Source organism: Xyrauchen texanus, chromosome 12 (genome assembly GCF_025860055.1).
Source record: "Xyrauchen texanus isolate HMW12.3.18 chromosome 12, RBS_HiC_50CHRs, whole genome shotgun sequence".
In the NCBI taxonomy this organism is placed as follows: Eukaryota; Metazoa; Chordata; class Actinopteri; order Cypriniformes; family Catostomidae; genus Xyrauchen; species Xyrauchen texanus.
In genome coordinates, this window is record NC_068287.1 from 5,040,037 (window position 1) to 5,060,067 (window position 20,031).

The 20,031-nt window shown below is 40.2% G+C and overlaps 1 protein-coding gene across 3 annotated transcripts in view; it reads left to right on the top strand.

The window, feature by feature from the left end:
* The window catches only part of LOC127652895 (gastrula zinc finger protein XlCGF8.2DB-like), a 228,421-nt gene that overhangs the window by 181,111 nt on the left and 27,279 nt on the right, over positions 1-20,031 (top strand). Inside the window, exon 1 of one of the 3 annotated variants that reach the window (XM_052139332.1) lies at positions 16,228-16,514. The exons of the other annotated variants lie outside the window; for them this stretch is intronic. Within the exon in view, the coding sequence (XP_051995292.1) occupies positions 16,433-16,514 (82 nt within the window). The 5' untranslated portion in view covers positions 16,228-16,432. Of the gene's footprint in view, positions 1-16,227; positions 16,515-20,031 lie in introns of those variants that run through there. 3 annotated transcript variants of the gene reach the window in all.

A 20,031-nucleotide genomic window follows, 5' to 3' on the forward strand; every position in this document is an offset into this window, starting at 1 on the left:
CAGACCGCTCCCCCTGCACGCCATGGCCCTCTCCTGCAAGTCCACCGGGCCAAGGCACTTCAAAATTTGCACTTGGGTAGTCCTGTTCTTAACATGCCGCAGGACTACCGCATGGACTGGACCTGGTCGCAGTACAGGAGGTAGACAAAGCACGCTTTCTCATATGCTCCCATCTCCCAGCTACGTCCATTCGGCGACACCACTTGACGACTCCGCCCAGCAGTCCTCAGCGGAGGAACTCGCCGATCCAAGCCACTACGGGTACTCAATCTAGTGTGTAATTTCCACGGTACTGTCCCCTCATGAGCGGACCCCTGTGTCTCCCTTAGGTAGTTCCAGCTGCCTCAGTCCCTGTGCTGTAGCAACTCCCCCCTCTATGAGGCTGGATCTGCCACAGCGCCAACTTTCCCACATAGGTCCTAAACGGCCATGTGATGTATTCGCCACCTTTACCTCCCCTGCAGGGTAGGTGTGGTCTCCGCAGGGTCTTCTCCCCCTGAAAGAATAGGAAACTGGGTAAGACCCCCCGGCCGTAATTGCTCTATGCGAGGAACATAGAGAAAAGAGGCCCAGCCAAGCTTGGACCATTCCCAGGTTGGCAAGCATCACCTTGTTCCCCTCACTAGGGTAACCAGAAGGATTATGATGACTTTAATGGGGCATTGGGGAAGGGTACGTGCAGCCTGATACAGCTGGTCACGTTTGCACGTAAGAATACCTGCCCGCTTCTGTATCAGCCGTTCACGTACACGGCTCAGTGCATGGCATGATTGAAGTGGGACCCCTAGTGTCGCTTCTCCGACACAACGTGGAGAGAGTGACAGAAGGGGAACGTTTAGGTTACGTATGTAACCTCCGTTCCCCGATGGAGGGAAAGAGACGTTGTGTCTTCCCCGCCACGTCGCAGAGCCGAGCCACTGTTGAGGCCGGACCATTTCCGGCCCTCAGAAAAATCCTGAATGAACTCCCATATTTGCCCCGCTTAAATACCCATATGTCCGGGGGCGGGGTATGCAAATACCATCTGCCAACTTCTCATTGGCATTTTTTCATAGATCAGAGGCATATATCGGCGCTATAGAGACCCCTAGTGTTGCTTCTCCGACACAATGTCTCGTTCCCTCCATCGGGGAATGGAGGTTACATACGTAACCTAGACAACTTGTACATACCTCTATCAGCTGTTTTTATCTCCATTTTACATTACATTATAGGCATTTGGCAGATGCTTTTGTCCAAAGAGACACGTGAAGGTTAAAGAAAATTTACAGTTGAAATTCAGCTGGCTGTGTCCTGCTGTGAGGGCCTTTTATATGTTAATGACTGGCAATTGTGAGTGAAAAGTGTTAGGTGCTTCAAGCTTGCTGTTTTCAAAGTATAGGTAAAGGCAAATAACTGAAAGTTTGGGTTATTGTAGGCTACAGTGAACTACATTACTGTACAGACAAACATGCTTAATTGTTAAGCAAACAGTGGTGACATTTCATTTTACCTGATATTTTTTTTTTTACAGATATTACAGAAAAAAACCCCTGAAAAATTAGTTTTAAAATGCAGAAATTTGTCTGTATTGTTTTCATTTTTAGTTAGGTACATTTTAACATGTTCACTGTTACCATGTGCTGACATAATAGTTAATTTAAATAGCTAATGGATCATTCAAAACAACTGCCTAAAGCATTTGGTCAATAGCCATGATCACTTTGTCAGAAAATGTCAACCAAACTATATTGCAGAAAATCACATGTTGGGCCTCATGTATTCTTATACAAGACAAAGGCAGGCCTAACAGTCATAAAGCCTGACTGAGGCCCACAAATACAAAGTCATAAATCTTACTGATAAAAAGCGCACCAAAATCAAACAAAGGGAGTACAAAACCGACTACAAATCCCAAGAAGCCTTGCTCACTTTACAACTGTGTGAAATTCCAAAGGATCGAACTCTCAACTCCTATTTGATGAGGCACTCAACAGAACACACCTCAACTATGATGTCATCAGTAGAAAATCGTTCTGTACCTTGCTTCCAGTGACTTTGCTCGCCGTGCGTAGATGCAGTCTTTGCTGCTCTCAGGTGTTGCCTCGTTGCACAAGGAAGTAACGTGCAACTTGAAACCGCGGCCATACAGTCTCCACTTTGCTGGACGAGTTGAGATTACTCAGTGTTCCACCGAACACTTTAACGGATCCGAAGGAGACCATCGAACAATCCGCATCTTCATCTGTTTGCCTGCAGAAGTTAAGAAAGAAGAATCCCCTTCCCTCTTCAATCAAGTTGACGTCGCTGATTTCTCCGCCAGCCAGCCGAGAATCAGCAGCCGTACCGCCCGCGACAGAGCGAGGAAATGGCCCCCGTCATCACCCGAGCCTCGAGGAACCGAGTTGGAGTCAAACGACGGATGAACACACGTTCTACATGCGTCCTCACGCAATCCGAGTAAGAGGTTAACGTCTGGGCAGAGATAGGATATTTAGGTGTATTATTCTTGTGGATCAAGTTTATTGTTTGTACAGTTTACGGGCCACCGAGTCCGCTCATTGTTGCTAATAATACTAAAGGTATTAATGTAACATACTGGTATCACAAATGAGAGTTTGCTGTGTTGTAATCCAACCACGTTGGACCGTTGTGTATTTATGCCATTGTGGATGAGACCGGCACACTGTGTTTATCCATTAAAGGACCAAAGGTCGCGCGACGGGTTACAAGCCATTCACCGCGTCTCTGAGTGATAAACTAACAGTTGCCTTCTCTCCCACGATCGCGAAACCGGCTTCAGAGCCACCGCTTTATTCTCTCTCTCTCTGTCGTACTAACCACACTTACCTAACATGGTATTGTGGTGACTTGATGTAGCAGGCGTGACATGGCGAGGAGCATGCTGATGCTTGGCTGTGACATGGAGCAGTCTGGGGCTTGGCTGTGACGTGGCATGGGGCAGTCGGGGGCTTGGCTGTGACGTGGCACGGGGCAGTCGGGGGCTTGGCTGTGATGTGGCACGGGGCAGTCTGGGGCTTGGCTGTGACGTGGCACGGGGCAGGCTGAGGCGTGGCTGTGACGTGGCACAGGGCAGGCTGAGGCTTGGCTGTGGAGTGGCACGGGGCAGTCTGGGGCTTGGCTGTGACGTGGCATGGGGCAGTCTGGGATTGGCTGTGACGTGGCACGGGGCAGTCTGGGACTTGGCTGTGACGTGGCACGGGGCAGTCTGGGCCTTGGCTGTGACGTGGCACGGGGCAGTCTGGGCCTTGGCTGTGACGTGGCATGGGGCAGTCTGGGCCTTGGCTGTGACGTGGCATGGGGCAGTCTGGGCCTTGGCTGTGACGTGGCATGGGGCAGGGTGAGGCGTGGCATGGGGCAGGCTGATGCATGACATGGCATGCAGCAGGCTGAGGTGCGGCTGTCACGTGACATGGGGAAGGCTGAGGCGCGGCTGTCACGTGGCTCTGGCGTGGCCATGACGTGGAACTCGGGCTTAGCGGCCATGACGTGGAACTCGGGCCATCCCTCAGCCTCCTCCTCCTCCTCTGGGAGGCCAAAGTTGGCAGCGCAACTTACGGTGTGCACCGTATCATTCAAGCCTGCACAAAAAGCACACTGATCTCATCGAAGCACACTTCATCTGCCAGGATGCAGCAGTCCTCCACGTAGTCCTTATATATATATATATAGTTTTCACTGATGTAGACATATTAGTAGATCTGCTGGGTCCATTTTGGTGGGTGAAGTATTCTGTAACGATGTGCTGGCACTGGCAATGATGAAGATGATGACGTGAAGATCAGCATCTACCTGGTGAAAATACTAAAAGAAACAAAACCATATTTTTAAAACAAATTTTGTAACGTATTGAAAGGAAGTACAAGAGCTTGATCTAGGTGCGGCAAAACTGTATTTAGTAAGATAAACAAAGTACAATGTAATGGGGTAAACACAGGAACAAAAGAAACATCCATGGTGGGAAAACACAGGAACAACGGAAACAACCATGATGGGAACAGGTAATTAAACAGGAATTCAAAACACATAACAACTGACAAAGACTAAGCAAACTACATGGCATTATATACACAAAGACTAATAAGTTAATGAAACACAGGTGAAAACAATAGGGAACAGCTGGAAGTGATCAGGGCAGGGAATTATGGGAAGTGTAGTCCGGGGGAACAGATGACAGGGGAGAAACAAGGCAAACAAAAGTGAATCATGACAAATGTATTATTTTGGTAAGTAACATCCTGAAATTCTTTTGGAATAATACCTTCTGAATTTGATTCTACACTACCAGTATTAACATCCCATTACATAAAGAAAAAAGTTGGGTGTGTTTACTAACCTTGTCTACAAAACAAATAACTCTTGTTGCCGGGTGAAACGATTTCTTTTTTGCAGGTTCCAATTTCTGATTTATTCGCCACTGCTGTAACGGTAGTAGCAAAACTGCTTTTTATATTTAAGAGAAGACTGAGACTTGCCTTTGTTCAACCAGTGGGGATTTCTTTAAGACTGCAAGGGAAGCTCAGCTTCCCCTATAATGTCAAAAAAATAATGGTCAAATATGTACTATTGTGTAAACAATTTATTGACTAAAAATGCGTTAGAACACGTTCATCTCGAAGACAAGTTCGTTCAGAATCAGCTACGTTACATATAGCAGGTCGGCTGACTCGATTTACTTCTCATACATTCCCGTAGCATCAGTGCATTTCCCTGTTGAAGCCGAGCGTCCATTGACTTCAATGTGGCTGCTCTGAACAGTTTTTTTCAGTGCTCCGAAAATAGACGGTCATTGGATAAATGCTGCGATTATGTCCCGCCCACGGACGCTCAGCGTCTCTGGGGGTGAATGAGGAGTGGGCTGGCGGGCTTCCGCGTGATGATTGGAGGATCTGTTGAAAGACTGCATCTCCTTTTGATTGACAGCGAATCTGTACTATAATAAGTCACTGAAGCTATTTCGCGCTCAGTCCCATCGCGGATTTCTCGAGTGTAGTCGAAAGACAAACTGCTGCAACCTATTTCTTTATATTTGTTTGGCGAAATTGCTAGTCAATTTGCATAATACATTTCACACAATTATACACCACATTCCTTGTTTCAGTTTTACCAAGTTTAATATATTTTGTTTTAGAGCGTTCGTGCGTTCGTTCGTTCGTTCGTTCATTCATTCATACACAGTAGGCTAGGCTAGCGTTGTACGGGTGAAACTGCGCACGATGGCAGACGGTGCTAATATTGTCGACCTGATTTTGGCGAAGCCGTTTGAAAGTCTTCCTTACGAGGAAGAAATTTGAATTAAACAGCAGGACAGATCAACACCTAAGATTGATTTAGTGCAAAAAATAGGGTAAATAAGTTTATAATGTAGGCCGAAAATGAGCTTCCCCTCTTTAAAAGACCAGCAGCCGCCACTGGTTCAACAATTTACTTCCTGTTAATGCTGGACCATCCTGTATGTCTCCGAAAACTGGATCAGTCATTATTTTTACTTGTCTTTCAACAAAGTTAACAATGTCGCTGAAGGTAGCTCTTTGATTGACAGATTCCTGCAATTCACAGACTTCAGATCTCCATTTTTCCCTCAATTTGTATGGTAATTTCTTCACTACAGTCAACATATTAGAGGGTGTATCCAACTCATGAAAATACTGAATATCTTCCATGGAGTTACAACAGCTTCTTAGGAACAGACTATAATCCTGTAAAGCTCTGCCATCTTCACTTTTGATATTTGCCCATAAGAGAGCCTTTTCCATATAGGTAGATGCAATTATATACTGGTCACCAAAATGCTCTTGTAGTAAACCTTTGGCCCTTAAATACCCACGGTCAGCAGGCATATGCTGGCAACTTTTTATAATCTCTTTTGGGTGACCCCTAGGATACTGTTCAAGAAAGTATAAGCGATCACTAGGGCTTTCAGTTTTACGCTCCACACCACTTTCAAAGGATTTCATGAAGGCATGATATTGCAGAGGGTTTCCATCAAACACTTGAATTTCCCTTTTAGGCAAAGATGACAAACACTGTTGTTGAATCAGTAAAGATGTAATTTCATTTTGTTTATCCATAATATGGAGTACTTGATCAGTATTTCCTGGACCAGCATTCACATAACCACTCGGAATTGTTTTACTTAACTTTGAGATGTTCTGGGAATAAAATGTCTGAGAAATATTCTCCTTGTTTGCCTTGGCACCTGCATTGCCACCATCCTTAGAAGAAACAATTTGTTGCGTCTCAGCTCTAGGAGTAAATGAATTTGCATCAGCGTTGAGTGTCTGTGTTGCCTTTTGTCCTTTATCAAAGTAGGAATTCATTCCATCGGACCGATGAGTCACATCACTTTTAACATAATGCACACTAGAACCTCTAAGCACTTTCACTTTTGCCATAGTTACAGCAATCTCCATTTGAAACTCAAAATCCTCTTTCTGTTTCCTTAAGTTCTGTTCCTTTTCTTCAATTGCATGTTTTTCCTTCATTAACTTTTGGCGTACCAACAAAGCTGCAATATCAGCCTCTGCCTTAATGCGGGCTGAATAAGTTATTGATGTAGTTGAACGTCTTGAGGCAGAGCTGCGTTGACTTGATCCTTTACTTCCAACATTAGAAATACTGTCACTTGGGTTTATATCATCTTGATTATGCATGGACATTTGAGACGTATTCTGTTTTTTGAATCATTCGAAGGGCATTCAACTGTTTTCAACTGTTGTTCCTGGTTATCGTCACTTGACTTCTCAATTCCATTTATCCATTGCTTTGTCTCCTTTATAAATGCATCACAGCGTTTATAAATGCTTGAGAACCACTCATTTTGTTTGATTTGTTCGTCGGTAGGTAACAATGGGATCACTGAATCATGAAGCTTGGCTGTCTCTTTAAAAGTATACACCAAATTTCAAGTTCAGACTGTACAGCTGAAACGTTCTCATTTTTCAGCGTGAGTTCTCAATGGCTGGTATAGAACTTTTAATCACATTTACTTTTCTTTTTCGTTCTTTCTGAAGTTGCTCAAGTTTATAAGCCAAAGCCTTTGCTGTGAGTTGAACTTTTCTTTTACACGTGTCCTGTTCAGGTTCAACATCCGCACCCGTTTCAATCTCACTCATGATTGAAGCACGCACACCTCAGCGCGTCTGAATACGGTACATTTAGACGCTTCCCAAAACAACGAATATCGTCGGAAATGTCTCACAACTCCAATAGATTCGCAAAAGACCAACAGTCTAAACAACGATTCATCAAAAACACCAACAGCGCTGCATCAATCATAAACAAACCGCAAACAGCCAGACCATTTCAAATCATCCGCGAACACAAGCAAAGACACGTAACAACCCAATGTCCTACCAGTTCAACAACAGCAAACGTATCCGAAGACGTCAGTCCTGTTGCTTTGAACGTCCAATTGTGCGATGATTGTTAGCAGCAAACGTATCCAAAGACGTCCGTCCTGTTGTGTTAAAAGTTCAATGTGCAATAATCCTCATTAAAACAAGCGAGAGCTGGGCAAATCTCCGTCAGTCAGCGCTGCGCTTCCTTTCCGTCCAAGCGCGAGGGCCAAAGTAGACGCATTCACGTCCTCAAACAAACATTTTGTTGACTAACTTGTAGCGGCACATATAAACAATCCTAAAACCGCTAAGGAGCTGAGTGGAGGAATAATAACTTCTGTGACGCGTTTATCCTTGAAGCTTGCATGTTGTTTTATTTTGTACAGGTTTCACGGTCAACAAAATATGTGCTCCAGCACTCACCCCCATTCTTCCATGAACACACACACACACACACACACAACAGGTGTTTTAACCCCACTTAATTAATGACACTCCCATTATCGTTTGGTCACATGACTTTCCCATTACATGGCTCCTACAGACATTACAGTTTTATCGTCTGTTAATGCCTGATCTTCTGTAAAGCTGCTTTGAAATTATGTGAGTTGTGAAAGGCGCTATACAAATAAACTTGACTTGACTTGACTAAATGGCTTCCATTCTCTCACTACTGGTGCCTTGCACCTCACAGCCACTCTCTGGCTCTTCTCTCTCATTGCCCAGTTGTTGCTCTACATCACGGCTACTCTCTGGCTCTACATTCTCTTTGTCCTGTGGTTCTTCTGACTCACTACTGGTATTTAAGTACCTCATCTTTGATCCTACAACAGTTCATGTTTAAAGAATTGAATGTCATTAGATAGGCTACATTGTTTTTACAGTAAATTACTTGTATTAAATGAGTTAACATTTTAAGATATGAATATAAGCTTATAACATGATATCTATTTTTTGTTTGTTACCAGACAATTGAGTACTATATAATGTTGATTTTCAATGCAGTGATTATTAGTATTGCATATGAATGTACAAATACATGCTATTTCATACTCAATGTGACTTTTATGCCCCATCTAGTGGGTAAGGGCACAATAAGAGGTTTTCAGTGGATACCTGCCCTAGCTGCCAGGACAAAGACAAAAAAAGTTTTTAATTTATTGTTTTAAATTGAAATAAATTGAGCAATGGATTCAGGGTGGGCAAAGGCAAAATAATAAACAACAATAAACCTTTATTAAAAATGCAAAGGCCTTCCCTATCTACCAAACGTAATCAAATCACAATCTAGGATCAAAAAAATAAATGGCAGGCCACCTCTATGCTCAAACTTCACTAATGGAATTGCGATAGTATTTTAAGAAAACACACTAGACATCAAAGGATCATACATTGACTTGATACAGATAGCACAATTGGTTCATTTTATAGGTGCTCAACTTGTCATGATGGAGCAGCTGAATGACATCCTTGCTTCGAGGTGAGTTTTATTTGCAGTATTGGAGCTATTGTGCAAGATTTTATTAAATACTGCCAGGAGACACTGCAAAATGAGTGTAATATCTCATAAAATGAGGGCTGAAATGGTTGCTATGCCCATACACCCCTGGGAACACCCATGCTCAAAACTGTTCTGGTGGATTGTGAGGACCATGACCATTTAATTAATTAATGAATAATTAAATACTTAGATCATTAATGAGGTTTTCAGTTAAGACCATGCCTAAAAGTATGTGTGACGTTAAGGAGATGTGTGTGTGTTCGTGGTCGACGTCTGTTATTATGTTCCAGTTTGATATTTTGTAATAATTCCAGTTTGATGTTATGTTACAACTAAATTCTTGTTGATTGTTGATCCGGTTCCCACCTCCTCCTTTCCTGAACCCTGTTACATTGGTGCCAAAACCCGGGAGTGGAGGAAGTTGCGCCATTATGGAGCCCGCACCACCGATAGAGGTTTGCAAGGATGTTTGATGTAGTGTGCAGTATTGGAGCGGCATCCATGCACAACTCACCACATGGACCAACGAGATCAAACAACATTATAGCGACCACGAGGAGGTTACCCCATGTGACTCTACCCTCCCTAGCAACCGGGCCAATTTGGCTGCCTAAGAGATCTGGCTGGAGTCAATTAGCAAGCCCTGGATTAGAACTCGTGACTCCAGGTGTGATAGTCAGCGTCAATACAAACTGAGCTACCCAGGCCTCCAAACCATGGTGTATTCTCATGTTTTTAAGTCATTGGAAATGTCCTAAAACATTAGCCATAGCGATATCTTACCTTCCGTTCTCTACATTTTAAGAATGTCAAAAGATTTTGTTGACCTGCTCTCTTGGCCATTTTTGAAAAATTAAATGGAAAATCACATTATCTTCAGTGGCATAAGTTTAATTTGAACTCTGGGAAGGACACGACAACCTACCGCACATTTTGGCAGTAGAGAGTGCACACATTCATTGTCAGATAGCTCAAATCAAACATAAAAATGGCAGTCTATTCCCAAATTGTGCAGATGTAAAGATGTAAATGAGTAAGTGCATCCCCAAACTTGTCTAATCCTCAATCAACAGCTTATCTAATCACCATTATTGTCATACGTAGATCATTCAAATATTGTACTTGCATGCTTATTAATCCATGACACAATTGATCTAAAGTGGATTGTAAGGGGGATGGCGGTTTTACAAGGAGGATACTTTTTTCTATTTCTTTCAACAATGGGGATGGTATCCCCTCACATCCCCCCTCAACTCGAGCCCTGGTAATATCTCATATAATGAGGGCTGAAATGGCTGCTATGCCCATACACCACCAGCCTCCATATACCTATTAGTGCCCGCACTCAAAACTGTTCTGGCAGATTGTGAGGACCCACTTTAACAAAGAGCTGTGGGTTAAACCCTTCCATGTCAAGGGCTAAGTTCGAAGAATTGTGTTTGAAGAATTAACGAGTATGTTGCCATCACACTTTATGGCACAAAGGGTCAAAACACATCATCCTTTTGCAAATAAACTTAATGCACATTTTGACCTATGCTTAGCTCATAAACTTTTAATGTTTGAGAGTTTATGTGTATATCAAGCATATTCAAATGTAAAATTAGCATAAACATTGTTGGATGAAAACCCAGCATCCTACTATTTCAAATGTAATGTAAATGCTTAAAGCTGACTGAAATTGTACCAGTCCAATTTTTTGCCAAGTCAGACTAACAGACCCAGATAATTTAGCTCAGCTTTGTCCAGCATAGGGCTTTTAACACAATGGTCAATCCAGGGTTATCATCTTTTTAAACTCAGCTTTAAAACCTGGGTAAAGAAACATTTCACAGTTGTAAAAGAGCTTAGCACCTCTTTTAACCCGGGGTATGTTTCAAAAGACAAAAGGCAAACAGAGCTGATTTGTTTGGCAACATTTCCTCAGAAGAGCAGCTCTACTGACAGGTTGTGTGTCACAGGTTTTTCATCCAGTCACTGTTACTGAAACCGCAAATATGCTGATAAGAATGTTAACACAGAGTTTAGAAATGTACAGTGTGAAACCTCGAACATGAATACCCAGGATTAATTATTAAAATTAAAGATAGGATTCATGTATTAAAAGCCCTCATGTATCCACCAATTTGAAGTCAATTTGACACGTGCCAGCTACCTAAACATTGTTGCAGGCCAGGTACACCCCTTCATTTCAATGGGATTCTCTGATGGCAGTGGCCTCTTTCACAATGCACCTCCTCTTTTGTGAACTCAAATACAAGGCTTCTCTTTCTACTTTGTGATGGAAAACATTATATAGACATCATAGACCTTAGCACTTGGTTATTACAGTTTTTCTCAACAAAATGGAGACCAGAAATAGTAAGTGATAAACCTTGGTATCACAGGTGAGTAAAGCAAAGAGCCTTTAATCAACTGAACCATACCAGAAGGAATACGTTGAGGACAGTCTCTATCCCATCCACCAGAGATCATATTCATTTTCCATCCAAACACAAAAGGACTCAGATTTTCTATTAATGAGAATAAATCTGTTATTCCACAATGCAATGTGGAGAAAAATTATGTTTGTATAAAAATGTCCAGTATAAAAATGCCTGACAGTGGAAAGATGATAATCCTAAAACCCCCAAAATCTAAATTTCATAAGGCTGAATGAACTATACAGATTGTGCATCTCTAAGAACAACCTATAACCATTTTAATACAGCCACTCATAACACTATACATTAAACTGCCCTCACCGATTGCTTGATCTCCCTTTCCATGTATTAATGTTTATTCTACCAAAATAAATGTACGTGAATTTGATTATCTTCCTTTATCATTCAGTCAGAAATGCCTTAAAGAGTATGCTGGGTGCACCAGACTTGGTGTCGAAATATCCACCTGCAACCAATCACAAAATGTTATTTTATTTTTCATATTAAGGACCAAATTCACTTTTCCCCTCACATTGACATACTTTGTAATGGCCATTGTTAAATATTTTACAATTTGAAAAAATTATTATAATAATAATTACAATAAGATAGTAATATCTGTGCAACTTTCAGGCAAGTCAGGACAGGCAGAAGACAGGAAAAGGTGATGAAGTGAGAACTCAAGTGCAGTTTTATTTAAAAAATAAAATAAAAATATAAGACTTGACTTGACAACATTATATCAACAATACTCAACCCAAGACTAGAGACCATGAGGGCTATAAATACACTGACTAGGTAAAGAAGTTAACAAGACAACCAATGAAAATACAAAACTGATAGCAAGGCAATGAAACATGAACCAATAACAAGATTAAACTAATAACAAGATTATAAACCAATGAGAATAAGGCACATGAACAAGAGGGAAACAGGATAATCAAATGACAAGACAAGGAATTTAATTGATTTCAAAATAAAAGACCTGAAAACATGACAATCTGCATGTTGAACTGGCTACCCAACACATTGAATGCTTTAACTCCTTTCTGTTTTTGACATATTTTGTTAATAATACAGCTACTAAAATGAACAAATATGGACTTGTGTCTCCTTGACTTATACTCCTATTAATTTATAGTATCTTTGACATACAACATGAAAGTGACACAAAGCTATTAATATCATTATACATATGACATACAAGAAAAATACACTGCCTGGCCAAAAACAAAAGTTGCATACTCTAATATTTTGTTAGACTGCCTTTAAGTTTCGTCGTAGCATTGTTTCGACAACCTTATGCAATGACACAACATTAATTTCCATCCAGAATTGCATTCATTTTTGGCTGAGATATTGATGACGGGAGAGTCGAACCAGTCTGTAAAGTTTTCTCCAGCACATCCCAAATACTTTCAATGGGGTTAGGGTCAGGACATTGTGGTGGCCAATTCATGTGTGAAAATTATTCCTCACGCTCCCTGAACCACTCTTTCACAGTTTGAGGCAGATGAATCTTGGCATTTTCCTCCTGGAACATTTTCTTCTGCGAAGCTGACTGTTCACCACTATCCTTCCAGGTCTTAATAATATGTTGGACATTTCTTAACCCAGTTTCGGTGATTTCAGCAATCTCCATTGTTTTCTTTGCTTGATGCAGGCCAATGATTTACCCCTTCTGAAACACAGTAACATATTTTCCACGACCATGATACATCTTCTGACATGGTTGTTTAAGAAATGAGAAGCTGGGGCCTGGGTAGCTCAGCAAGTATGTACGCTGACCACCACACCCAGAGTTGCAAGTTCAAATCCAAGGTGTGCTGAGTGACTCCATTCAAGCTTCCTAAGTAAACAAATTGGCCCGGTTGAAAGGGTGGGTAGAGTCAAGTTGGGTTAACCTCCTTGTGGTCGCTTTAATGTGGTTCTCGCTTTTGGTGGGGCATGTGGTAAGTTGTGCGTGGATGCCACAGAGAATAGCGTGAAGACTCCACACGTGCCGTCTCCTCGATAATCCGCTCAACAAGCCACATGATAAGATGCACAGATTGATGGTCTCAGATGTGGATCAACTGAGATTCGTCCTCTGCCACCTAGATTGAGGCAAGTCACTACACCACCACAAGGACTTAGAGTGCATTGGGAATTGGGTATTCTAAAATTGTTGCCAGCTGAAACATATTAATCACTGCACTAATGATCCAATCATTATCCAATGATCGGCAACTTTTTCTTTGGCCAGGCAGTGTATTTATACTTGGTATAGTGTATATATACACTAACTTTATGAACACTAAGGTCCTCATAAAGTGCCCGGCATGGTCTTCTGCTGATGTAGCCACATGTAGTTGTGCATTCTGAGATGCTATACTGCTCACTACAATTGTACAGAGTGGTTATCTGAGTTACCATAGCCTTTCTGTTAGCTTGAAACAATCTTTTACGGGAACTCTTTTACAGTTTTCCACCAAAATTAAGACACAAGGGTTTAAATATATTACCATTGTGTAATAAAATATGAAAGTCAAAAACATAATAATGAAGATGTTGATAATAATAATAGCCCAAATGTAATATTGCATTATTATAATTAATACAAACAGTTTTCAATTCTTAAATTATTATTAATAATATTTACATTTGGTAGATGCCTTTATCCAAAGCGACTTACAAAAGAGGAAAACATATGTGAATCAGTATATATATATGTGTTATATACGTGCATATATGTTATATATATGCATACAGGTGAAACTCGAAAAATTAGAATATCGTGCAAAAGTTCATTAATTTCAGTAATTCAACTTAAAAGGTGAAACTAATATATTATATAGACTCATTACAAGCAAAGTAAGATATTTCAAGCCTTTATTTGATATAATTTTGATGATTATGGCTTACAGCTTATGAAAACCCCAAATTCAGAATCTCAGAAAATTACATGAAATCAATAAAAAAAAAGGATTTTAAATACAGAAATGTCGGCCCTCTGAAAAGTATAATCATGCATATGTACTCAGTACTTGGTTTGGGCCCCTTTTGCATTAATTACTGCCTCAATGCGGCGTGGCATGGATGCTATCAGCCTGTGGCACTGCTGAGGTGTTATGGAAGACCGAGATGCTTCAATAGCGGCCTTCAGCTCTTCTGCATTGTTTGGTCTCATGTCTCTCATCTTTCTCTTGGCAATGCCCCATAGATTCTCTATGGGGTTCAGGTCAGGCGCGTTTGCTGGCCAGTCAAGCACAGTAATACCATGGTCATTGAACCAGGTTTTGGTACTTTTTGCAGTGTGGGCAGGTGCCAAGTCCTGCTGGAAAATGAAGTCAGCATCTCCATAAAGCTTGTCTGCTGGAGGAAGCATGAAGTGCTCTAAAATGTCCCGGTAGACGGCTGTGTTGACTCTGGACTTAATAAAGCACAGTGGACCAACACCAGCCGATGACATGGCTCCCCAAACCAACACAGACTGTGGAAACTTCACACTGGACTTCAAGCATCTTGGATTGTGTGCCTCTCCATTCTTCCTCCAGACTCTGGGATGCAAAATTTGCTCTCATCAGAAAAGAGGACTTTGGACCACTGAGCAACAGACCAGTTCTTTTTTTCTTTAGCCCAGGTAAGACGCTTCTGACATTGTTTGTTGTTCAGGAGCGGCTTGACAAGAGGAATATGACATTTGAGGCCTCAGACCACTCCTTGTGAAGCTCCCCCACACATTTGAATGGCCTTTTCCTGACAATCCTCTCCAGGCTACGGTCATCCCTGCTGCTTGTGCACCTTTTTCTTCCACACTTTTCCCTTCCACTTAACTTTCTATTAATGTGCTTTGATACAGCACTTTGAGAACATCCAACTTCTTTTGCAATTTCCTTTTGAGGCTTTCCCTCCTTGTGGAGGGTGTCAATGATGGTTTTCTGCACAACTGTCAGGTCAGCAGTCTTCCCCATGATTGTGAATTCAACTGAACCAGACTGAGAGACCATTTAAAGGCTCAGGAACCCTTTGCAGGTGTTTAGCTGATTAGAGTGTGACACTTTGAGCCTACAATACTGAACGTTTTCACAATATTCAAATTTTCTGAGATTCTGAATTTGGGGTTTTCATAAGCTGTAAGCCATAATCATCAAAATTATATCAAATAAAGGCTTGAAATATCTTACTTTGCTTGTAATGAGTCTATATAATATATTACTTTCACCTTTTAAGTTGAATTACTGAAATTAATGAACTTTTGCACGATATTCTAATTTTTCGAGTTTCACCTGTATATGTTATGCATATTAGTATTTGAATTATTCAAAATAAGTACCGAAAACAATTTACAACACTTCTGCTCTGTAATGAGAAGGAGGACCATATGTTGACAGTTTTAACCGCCTTTTTGTTGTTGGAGCCAGAAATCAAATTCATATAAATGTACAAAATTAGTTTTTTAGTGCTGAATTTACATTTATGAATGTGAAATTTTGCCAACAGGATTAATAAATTTATAATGAAGTACATCTTTTCTTTACTTTGCCTTCGATAAAAACAAAATACAACATTCTCCCACAATAAGGCAAAGTTTTTATAAATATGGTCAATGATGAATCTGCTGAAGTTATGCCAAAATGTCCTGGTGTGTGAGCAATACCAAAAGAGGTGCAAAACAGTTTCTGGGTGGACTTAACAAAAAGAACAGTTTGTATTGATGTCTCTTTTAAATTTAACCATGTAATGATTAGAAGGGTAGTATCTGAGAATAATTCTGAACGACACTTCCTTCACCTTTACATCTGCATTTCGCGCCACAGCAACGCAGTGACGTGACGTCATGTGCAAACTAGCGATTGCTCTTGACGCCATCTATTTACATATGTAAATTTGACGTATTACGTAATACAGGACGTCATCACGTGATTTAGCTTTTTTTTTTTTTTTTTTTTTTCAGCGAGCCATTGCCAACTTCCCATGAGAAATAATTGGCAACATTGTTCCTCGTGCTGAATGAGAAGGAATATCAGACTTTCAGCTTTTATATGTACAGTAAATTAGTCTTTATTTCCGACCTCAAACGCTGTTCCAGTGTTTATTTTCAACTAGGAGGCGGAAGAATTGCGAGTTGTCTGTAAATCAGCAAAACTCCAGGAAACAAGTGAAATCTGTGTGACACTGTTGTAAAGATGTTTATTAAAGAGGAGAGTGAAGATATGGATTATCCAGAAACATGCAGGATTAAAACAGAACACACTGAGGAACAAACAGGTTCGTGTTCATTCTTGATTCTTATACAGTTTCGGGTGGCTGTAGTTCTAAAACACTACAACATGCTAAACAAAGACACAATGATAAAATACGTCTTTAAAATGCAGTCAATTGATCATAACATTGAACTGCAAACATCTTCCAGATTTATTGTAGGGCTGCATAATTTATTATGTTGAACACGCGCAGCACACTTTAAAGTGGAGGTTTTTTTTCGAGTTTGGTTACCGTGCATTAAAAACAAAGACAAAGCGACCCGGCTCTTTTTACTTTCACGTTCAATTAATAAAAAAAAAAAAAAATGACACTACAATTTACAGATCAAATATATTGCGACCATGGACAGATGTAATGTTTTCTGTACAGATATTTACAGCAGGGATGCTCCATCACCGATTTACTTTTCATCTGAATCTGATTTATGTTGGAGAATCTTAATCAAATATGAGTCATGTTTTATATATATATATAATGACAAATCGCTGACTCCAGTTTATTGTTACATTACCAGGATAACACAGGACACACACACACACACACACACACACAAATATAATGCACATGAATAAAAAAGCCATTAGGTATAATTAAATAAAATATGAGCACATTTCAAAAATAACTGCAAGCACAGACTTAGAATTGTTTGGATACAGTTTGATTTAATTCTTATAAAATGCTAAATATAGGCCTTTGTCTATTTTTAGCATGTTTGCTTGTTTTAACATGAATTCTCTAGAATTTTATGTTGCTAGTATTGTTCCTGTTGACATTTTCGAAGCAGAAATTGTACGACTCAACGGCTTTCTTTTCAACTCCTCCGACTGCTACTGGCAAATCTCAAATCCCATATCGATCAGATAAGGCAAGGCACAGTTCATATCGAACACACTTGAAGGAAATTTCACACACAAATTTGAATTCCCTCATCATTTACTCAACCTCATGACATCCCAAATGTATATGACTTTGTTCTTCTGAACACAAACAATGATTTTTAGAAGAATATTTCATAAAATGAAAGTGAATTGTGTCCAAAACTTTGAAGCTCCAAAAAGCACATCAAATCTGCATAAAAGTATTCCATAAGACTCATTAACAGTAGTTAAATATATGTCTTCAGAAACCATATTATAGGTGTTGGTGAGAAAGAGATAAATATTTAGCATGAAATCTTTTGTGCTTTAAATCTCCATTTTCAACCAGCTCTCCTATGTGCGTTCCAGAGGACCGAGTTCTTCTTTTGTTTTTTTGTGAATCACAGTCTTTGTGCATATCGCCACCTGCTGGGCTGTTGAGCAAATATTATTTATTTGTTCTGTAAATGATGATAGATTTATTCCTTTAATCACTCCATATAATCGACCACTCATATATAGGCTTGCCACGTTATACAGTGTTACCGGTTATAGTCAGACTCAGTACATAGGACGTCACCGCTGCAAATTTCTTACCGGTGAAATGGCTAAGTTTTTTGGGAAAGGTAGTGTTTATTAGAAGGATACGTGGATAAAAAATGTTTTACTTTCTCTCTGGTCATAGCCTTTTTAGGTGTTGTGGCTGTTTGTAATGAACGCATATTTGCATCCATCAGCGATGTTTTTCAGTTGTTTTCCAATGTAATTATGCTCTAGTTGGACCTCTTTGACAGTTGACAGCTTGCCAGTTAAAAAAGCTCAAGGGCACATTCAGCGCCAAGACCATTATTGGAAAAACAACTTTGTATTTATAATTTTTTTTATCCTCTTTTCTCCCAGTTTGGAATGCCCAATTCCCACTTCTTATTTAGTCCTCGTGGTGGTGCGGTTACTCACCTCAATCCGGGTGCAGTTTCTTTTATTATCTGTACAGAGTGCAGCAGTTTCTGCAGCAGAAATGCTGCTTATGTAAAAGCACAAGCATTGGTTGCTGCTAAAGTTGTCCTGATGTGCTGCTTATGCAGCAGGCATCACACATCATTCTGAACTTCTGAATCGAGTTTGTTGTCGTACAACATTCAGCCAGTGTTCTCCATGCTCCTGTGATCACATGTCAGTGATGCTGAAGTCGTGAAGGAGCCACAAGTCGTTTGTGATATGGTCTGTTGGTTTATGCAATCTGCCAAATTATTAGACCACAGATTGATTCATAGAAAGTGAATTGTCCGATCGAATGGAGCATCCTTAATGAATTCATTGATGAAAACATTTTTCCAGTATAACAGCGCACTTTCTTGTGAGATATTGCTTAAATAATATTAGTATTTATTTTATTTGTACAGGTCTTGAGTCTTAAATTTAATAATAAAAAAAATGCTGCAGCAACCCTGTATGGCATCAAAAATGTTGTTTTGGAAGTAAACACGTAAAGATTTTTGTGTAAATCTGGGCTGTTTTGCTTCCATAGAAGGGTTGTGAATAAATCATGCAATTTTTTGCAGTAGGACTTACAGTGAGCTGGTTAATTTCAATGATTTGTCTTTGTACTCTCAAAAAATTAGGGACATCTGGGAGGTGAAAGGTACACAATTAGTGATATACACACATTTCTTTATGGAAACGGCTTAAGGGCAGATTTCTTTTGCGATAAACCAAAACTTGCGACAAAGTGTTTTTTTAAGGGTGACGACATTACGCACACCATTTTTATAGATAAAAGGCAACAAGCAGAAGGCGTCCAATTTCGCAGAAATATTTCTACTCATTTTCACTTTGTCGATAACAAAAAAAAGTGGATGGAAACTATGTTACTGAGTGTCACTTTTATTGAATTTTTACATTTATTTATTTTTTTAGATTTGAGGAAAATTAAAGAGGAAAATCAAGAACTAATAGAAGAGAAAGAGGAAAGTCAAGAAGTGAATGAAGTAAAGGAGGAGCTTCAGACTCAGAATCATCATCATCATTTAATGACTGGAGAAATGTCATATAGTTGCTCACAGACTGAGAATAATTTCTCACTAAACAGAAGTCTCAACTGCCCACAGTGTGGAAAGACCTTTACACAGAAAGATGGTCTTCTGAAACACATAAAAACTCACACTGAAGAGAAACCTTACACATGCTTTCAGTGTGGTAATTGTTTCACTACTAAAGGATCCCTGAATGTTCACATGAGAATTCACACTGGAGAGAAACCTTTCACGTGTCATCAGTGTGGCAATAAATTCACTCGGAAAACAGATTTCAACAGGCACATGAAAGTTCACACTGGAGAGAAGCCTTTCACATGCCATCAGTGTGGAAAAAAGTACGCGAACAAAGTAGACCTTAACATACACATGCTATTTCACACCGGAGAGAAGCCTTTCACATGTCTTCAGTGTGGTAAAACTTTCACGTCTAAAGTAAACCTTAAATTGCACATGAGAGTTCACACTGGAGAGAAGCCTTTCACGTGCCATCAGTGTGGAAAGAGTTTCACAAAGAAAGGAGGCCTTAATGATCACATGAGATGTCACACTGGAGAGAAGCCTTACACTTGTCATCAGTGTGGAAAGAGTTTCATGAATAGAGGAAACCTGTATACACACATGAAAGGC